The following is a 7,123-nucleotide window of genomic DNA, read 5'->3' on the forward strand; positions in this document are numbered from 1 at the left end:
CAAAAGTGCGCTCAATAACACCCCTAAGTGAAGAATGTGCATGATTGAATATTTCTTTATGACCGGTCGGCTCATCACCTCTACGGAAATGTGGAAGGTGGTACCGCTCACCTTTATATGGTCCTAAATAACCCTTCATTTGTGGATATCCGGCATCCACCACATAGTATTTTCCTGAAATTATAAATTATAAGGAATTATTGATCTCGGTAATATAAAAAATTATAAGTTATTATTTGTGTAATTCTAGGAAAAAAAAATACCATTTGGGGGTTTAGGAAAATTCGATTGAGGATCACGTAGAGCTGATAAGAATACTCTACTATCATGGGCAGTGCCTTCCCACCCTGCACATGCAAATGTGAATTGCATGTCGAAGTTGCATATAGCCAATACATTTTGGGTGGGTATCCCTTTTCTTCCAATATATGGCACCTGATCACATGAGGATATCGAAGCTTGAACATGAACACCATCAATAGCACCAATGCAATCCTACAAATGAGTATAATAGACTTGAATTTAAAAAAAATGGTTTTCTACCAAATTAGGAAGCATTTATATAAGGATAACATCTTTAAAAGGGTAGTACATTATACATACCTTAAAATGAGGTATGTATCTTGAATCAGTTAGAATTTCTTGTGGAATGCTCCTAAATTCCGGATCCAATGGCTTTATGAGCACTTTTGCCATATTATAGAAAATCTTTAACATTATATTAAAATACCTACTAACCGTCTCACCAGAACGTTGAAAACGTTCTTGTGTACTCTTATTAGTCTGACCTTGTCCCAAAATATAAAGAAACATAGCCAACATTTCAACGATACTCATGTTTCTTGAACCCTGCAATATCCTACCCAAATCATTTACAAGCATCATGAAGACTTGTTTATCCATCCTAAATTGATTATAACACCTACTTTCATTGCCTTCTAACACTTCCATTAACCAAATGTAACCTGTTTGGGAGCTTGTCATACATGGAGTTTTCTGAATGTACTTTTCAAGATAGACTTGAATAAGACGACCACATAAACATATAATTTGATCTATCTCCTCCTCATCTCCAGAAGCATCCATACTTCACAAAACAAACCTGCCAATGTATACTTGTTCATCAAATTCAAAATATAAAATGGCTGTAGGAAGACAAGCATGTATATGTACTTGAGCAGCAAGATAAAAACTAAACAGCAAGCTTTTGACTAATCATCATGCAAGATACAAAATAGAAAGGCAGGTTTTGGTGCAGCAAACTCCCTAACAATGAACAACTCATTCACATCAAAGGAAACTTCAAAGAACCAAACAACCATCAGTTTTAATAAAAAGATGCATCAAATTCAGTTTCATCTTAGTAAAATAATATAGCATTAACAATGAACAACAATCAATCTTTCAAACCCGGAAAATCACAAAAATAGAAAAGAGCTCAGCTAAGGTGTAAACGACAAGCAACACGCATCATGTTACAAAGTAGGATCAGCCTACTTAATTTTCAGCTTTTTTCTGATTAAGAATCAGAAACTGGAGCTTGAGATCAGCATCTGTCATAATAGAAAACATCTCTCGCTTCTCCTGAGAGCAGAACAAATCCGTTGCAAACCACCATAGTTTAGTACCGGTTTCTGCTCCTGGTAATGTTGCAACAACTCTCATCACCTCTTGAATACTAGTTCCTGGTGAGGTACCATTATCACGTACAGATGTGGCTGTACTCCTACTCTCGACTACATCAACAAGACGATCGATTTGTTTAGACAATTTCGCCGCACCTCCCACCTTTTCTTTCTTCTCCTTTGGCCCTCCCATAACTCTTTTTCCTTTTTTTTTCTTTATCAGCCTCTGTTTGGCGCTCCAAATTTGTTCTCTTTTTGCCTCTACGTTCATTATCTTGGTCAGAATCCTCTTCATCATCTCCAGAAATTAAATTATGCTCTGAATCCTCCACAACCTTTTCAATATCTATAGTAGCCGAGGGAATCATGACAAAGTGACCTAGGGCTGTGCTACCCCTGAACATGTTGTCATAAACAGCCATCATTTCAGGACTAATTCCCACGTCCCGAAACTTGCGATACTCTGGATTGATCTACAAAAGAAGAGAGGAGAAGATTGTTACTTATGATAATATTGATCACAAAAACTGAGCAGCAAATGCAGACAAACTGTAACAAGATGGCAATAATCAATTCTCTGAGAAAAGACAACTATGGCATCAAATAGGAGCATATGATCAGATGCTTTAAGAGAATATATCCTACATAAAGATGCAAGATGAAAGTGACTCTCTCATCTCATCACCTAAATAAATGATGACTCGGAACAAGTTGATCAACACATATTTGTATTTACAATTGGATTCACTTGACAACTTGTTTCCAAATGAATACAAAAGGAAACCAATTGCTGGGATAATAATTTCACTTGACTAACTGCCTCTTTGTATATTAGAAACTCTAAAGTCCAAGTCAAAGCACACAATTAGCCTTCCCTGGAAAGCCTCATGAAAGTGAATGCAATATATGTACTTATTGCTTACGGTTACTGATTGTCTAATTAGTATTTTTACATCTTGTCTGGAAACATATATATATAAATAATGAATTGATTTCTTTTTTCAGTAGAATATAATATATGCTAATACTTGTTTGAAATTGTTAGGGCAAGGTTTGAAATTGTTTTCAGGTTATCTAAATCTTCAATCTAATTGAGAACTATATATGCTTATAATTTCGTATTGCTGGAATCTTTGGACGCTTCGTACTTTGCTTGCAAAAATCGCTTCTTTAACATATTTTTAATTTTCAATGCAGACAATACCAGTTATCAACTAGCAACTCACAAACCTTAGCATCACAGAGAACAGGCCATGCTTAATTTTGATACACAAGCAGCTCCATATTTTAGGAAGAAAAAAAACAGTAAGTACTTAAAATTTGCAGTTTGATGTACTTAAAATTCAAAATAAAAACAGAGTAAAAAAAAAAATTACTACCACAAGTAGAGAAGGATAAATACACACCTGAATTTTGGATTCCCACCATTCAGCAGGTGCGTCGACAGTTTTCCTAGCCGGATCCCATCCAATACCAGTTTCCTTATGCAAAAGTGAACTCCACAATTTCCAATCAGTTTTAAGTGAATCCCACTTATTTTTCAGTTGGCTTTTATCGTAATCCTTTCCGGTTAACTCCTTAAAGGCCATGACAACATTTGACCATCCCTTTTTATCAAAATGTGTACCAGGTCTGTTTCCCTTGGCCACTTCCTTAGCAGCTATATCACAAAATATAGCTACTACCTCATCGGGCCATGTGGCTTTTTGTTTTCCAGATCCCACATTTTCAGTACCGGTGGATTTCTTCTTTCCCATCTAAAGATAACACATGCTTAGTAGTAAACAAACAATAGTTATAAACTACCATATCCAACACATAACACGATCCTCACAAAACAAAGCTACTGACCACAATAAAGAGCTAGATATATCCTTAGTTTAAAACCATAGGATTCAATAAAGAGCTAGGGACCATAATATATCAATTTCACACTAGTATGCAAAGGTTGAAATATATACATATAAAAGAACCAGTAGCCAAAAAAAAATACCCAGGTAGCATCATAATCAAAGAAATGAAATCAAAAGGTGAAATAATTGGAGGGACTGGAATTGAATTGAAAACTGCAGTTTGATACTTACTCCGTCTCTGTGTGCGATAATTTGGCAGTGAATCGAAGCTTGCAACAGTACCTATAAAATCAAAATTCAAATAGGACATTCTAAATCAGAAGAACAGTAGTTAGACTTAAACCAGATAAACAGCGGACTAAACTCATTAAACAACAAACCTAACCCGAATTAACAAACATTTGCATTTCTCTATGTGCCGTAAGAACTAGTACAAAATGGGCAAAGAATTACAGTGAATACTTTGTATGTTTTGGCTCATTGGGCGCTCGAAAACTTACTCGAATAATCCAAGTTGAAGGCTTGTAGATGAAGTACGAATCACAATCCCATCAGGACACGACTGCAAATAACAACGAAATTCCCCTTGTCAGAATTCAACATCGTTCAAAACTCAAAACCCAAAAGAAGCTTGCAACAGCAATATACTGTAAATTTGGGGAAAGATGGAGAAGGTGAGGACTTACAGTGAGTTTGATTAGCTAAGACAGAAACTTTCGGCTCAATTTGCTGCTGGGTTTGAGAGAGAGAGAGAGAGGCGGTGATACGCGAAATTGCTGGGTACGAAAGGAGGTTGAAGAAGCTGGGGTCCGGGAATGCTTTGGGTTTGGGGTGTGTGGCGGAGGAGCGAAGGAATCGGGTTTTTTGAAGGCACAGAAGAGATCGATCTATGCGATACTCTGGATTGAGTTTTGACGGCAGAGAGGCTGGGAAGAGACTGAAATAGAAAGATGATAATAAAACCCTATCCCAGTCAAGGTAAAGTCATAGAGAGATGAGGACATAATAGGAAAAAATAGAAAATTTCATTTAATGAAACACTGTTCACTCCGTGTTTTCTCAGAATCAGCTTCCCAAAGCTGGTAAATGCTGCTTCTCAATTTCAGCTTCTTGGAGAATCAATTCGGACCAAAAGCCACTTCTAGACATTTTACCAAACAGCATAGCATCAGCCCAAAAGCAGAAGCAGGTCCAAAATCACCTCCAAAATCAATCCCAAACTAAGCCTAGATATCAAGCATTTTGACTATCTGAGGACAATGTACGTGGTGAAGAGTTGACAAATTCATGAATCCAGTTTAATTTGATCTGAAGGACAGTGTTCAGGGGATTTGTAGTAGTGCCTTCTCATACAAGAGATATTGAGGATTTCGGGATCTGTCATCTGTGTCGAAAACTCGAAATACCTTCTTTGAAAACACTTACCATTGTAAATTTGTAATGAAAAACCTGCCTACAAACTTGGCTAAAATGAGTCACAAGATCATTGGAGGCAAAATATGGAACCATTATGCCTTGTATTGTATGGTTTCAGCTAAGGACACTTTTAATTTTAGCTTTCAGGGAGTTTCTCTTTAATTTGTAATATATATATATATATATTTTTTTATCACGCTTAAAAATGTCTAAAAACTTGAACCTTATTTTGTCATATAAATAAATTATTTTATAGTCAGATAAAAAAAAGAGGTCGTAAAAAGGTTTCTCTCTCGCCACCACAAAACCCCCCCCCCCCCAACAAAAAAAAAAAAAAAAATTTTGCGAGCAATGTCTCAAATTAAAGATATGGCTACCAATATCGTCGACTTTTGCTCTACTAGGGTTTCTCCCTAGAAGAAAGACTGATCGAGTTTGGTGTAGCGATGGCGGCGGAGGGTGTGGCGGCGTCCTTAGCCTTATCGGAGGAGGCCGTAGTGAGTCTGGTTGGGGGCGGGGAGGTGATCCATGACCCCTTTTTTTATACCTGTGTGGGCATTTGCTAACCAAGAAACCGGTGCTTATTCCATCTTTCTCTGTAGCGATGTTAGGAATATGGAGGCTGAATCAGAGTGTTTTGATCCGTGAAGAGGAGGGAGGGATCTTCGTGTTCCAATTCAAGTTCATGGTGGCCCCTGGTATTACAGTAACTCGATGTTGTTGGTGGCTGACTATGACGGTGTTAGGGCTTTGGTAGAGGTTCCTCTGTACTCTCTGGAGGTGTGGGTGGGGGTGACAGGTCTGAGGGTTGCCACGAGCAACGATCGGGTACTCTCTCGCCTAGGCAACATGCTGGGAACCTTTGTCAAGGCTGATCATGTGGCGCTGCAACTCAAGGAGGCTACCCAACGGATCCAGTTGATCCATGATGTGCGCCAACGAGTCTGGGCTCGGCGTACGATCTGTTTCTAGCCGAGGTTTCAGTGGTCCTTGAATTCCTGTATGCAAAATGCCAAGGGATTTGCAAAGCTTGCGGTTTCTTTACCCATGGAGGAGGAGAGTGTGATCAAAAGCTGCTGCATGAAATGGTGGTGGAGGAGGGTATGGCGTCCGCTGTGCAGAAGGAGGCGGCACTAGAGCCAACTTCGGTGCATGTCCCGCCATCTTCGATAGTCGTACTGGAGCCGCTGGAATCCGGTGGGGATATGGCACAGGTGATGGATGACGCTGTGCAAGTGACTGATGCAAGGAAGACGACGGCTGGTTCACAGGTGGTTGTCCCGTGTTTTTTGGCAGGAAACCTTAAGTTTAAATTAGGGTTGACTGCTGGACCGGGTTTGACTAGTTTGAGAGCTGATGGGCCGAGTTCAGGTTCTGTTGGGCTTCAAGGAGGTAGGGCTTTTGTAGCTGACTTATTTGGACACCCATCTAGAGTCTTGGATGTGAGAAGGCTCCGTGAGGAGGAGTGGCTTGAAGATGGGAAGTGTCTGAAGCTTTCTGATGGCTTAGTTGAGGTTCCTGTAACTAATGGGAAGCTCCCGAAGAAGAAGGGTAGACCTAGAGGTTGTCGGAACAAGCCCAAGATTGTGTCTACACCCACCTCAGCCTTGGATGCTGGTGGGCCAGATTCGGAGGAGATGAATGCCCTATCTTGAGACGGCTAGGGTTGCAAGCCTACATTGTCCTGGATAAAGTTTTTGGCTATGATGTTACGGAGACGTACACCATTGGGTCTTTAGGAGTTAATGCTTCATTATAGTTGCTTTGTTTCGGGTAGTGTAGGTTTGTATTTTATTTTTTCTTTCTTTCTTAGTTTTCCAGTTTGCTTCCTAGTTCTATACTTTTCTTGAATGTGTTCCATTCTTGGATGGTATAGGGTTAGGGAGGTTTTTTTTTTCTTGCAGTTCCTTTAGCTTTTTAGTCTTTTTGTTAGGAGGTTTTGGCTGTTTTTGGCAGTCTGTATTGTGCTTCATCTTATATTATAAGTGGTTTCTTGAAACCCTCTAGCTTGACGCAGTGACGTCGTTTATTAATGGAACATGATTCCTTTCCCCTAAAAAAAAAAGGATATGGCTACCAATCTTGCGTTGAATTATCCTCTCGTGACCTTGGGGAATCTTTCAATTTCAACAGTGGCACGTATCTCCTTTAACTTTCCCTATATGGCTATATCAATGTCCATTGAAGGTATACTTCAGTCTCCGTCTCTCTAGCTTGGGGAACGCGCTG

At 39.3% G+C, this 7,123-nt stretch overlaps 1 protein-coding gene across 1 annotated transcript; it reads right to left on the reverse strand.

Moving 5' to 3' along the window:
* Positions 1-1,307: 1,307 nt before the first annotated feature.
* LOC112189210 lies at positions 1,308-4,257 on the reverse strand. The gene is made up of 5 exons (XM_024328489.1): positions 4,165-4,257; positions 3,979-4,040; positions 3,710-3,760; positions 3,032-3,382; positions 1,308-2,098 (listed from the first exon to the last, which is right to left on the reverse strand). Exons 4-5 carry the CDS (start codon positions 3,380-3,382, stop codon positions 1,763-1,765), a joined length of 687 nt encoding a protein of 228 aa, XP_024184257.1. The 5' UTR covers positions 3,710-3,760; positions 3,979-4,040; positions 4,165-4,257; the 3' UTR covers positions 1,308-1,762.
* Positions 4,258-7,123: the final 2,866 nt, after the last annotated feature.

This window comes from Rosa chinensis, chromosome 2, assembly GCF_002994745.2.
Source record: "Rosa chinensis cultivar Old Blush chromosome 2, RchiOBHm-V2, whole genome shotgun sequence".
NCBI lineage: Eukaryota > Viridiplantae > Streptophyta > Magnoliopsida > Rosales > Rosaceae > Rosa > Rosa chinensis.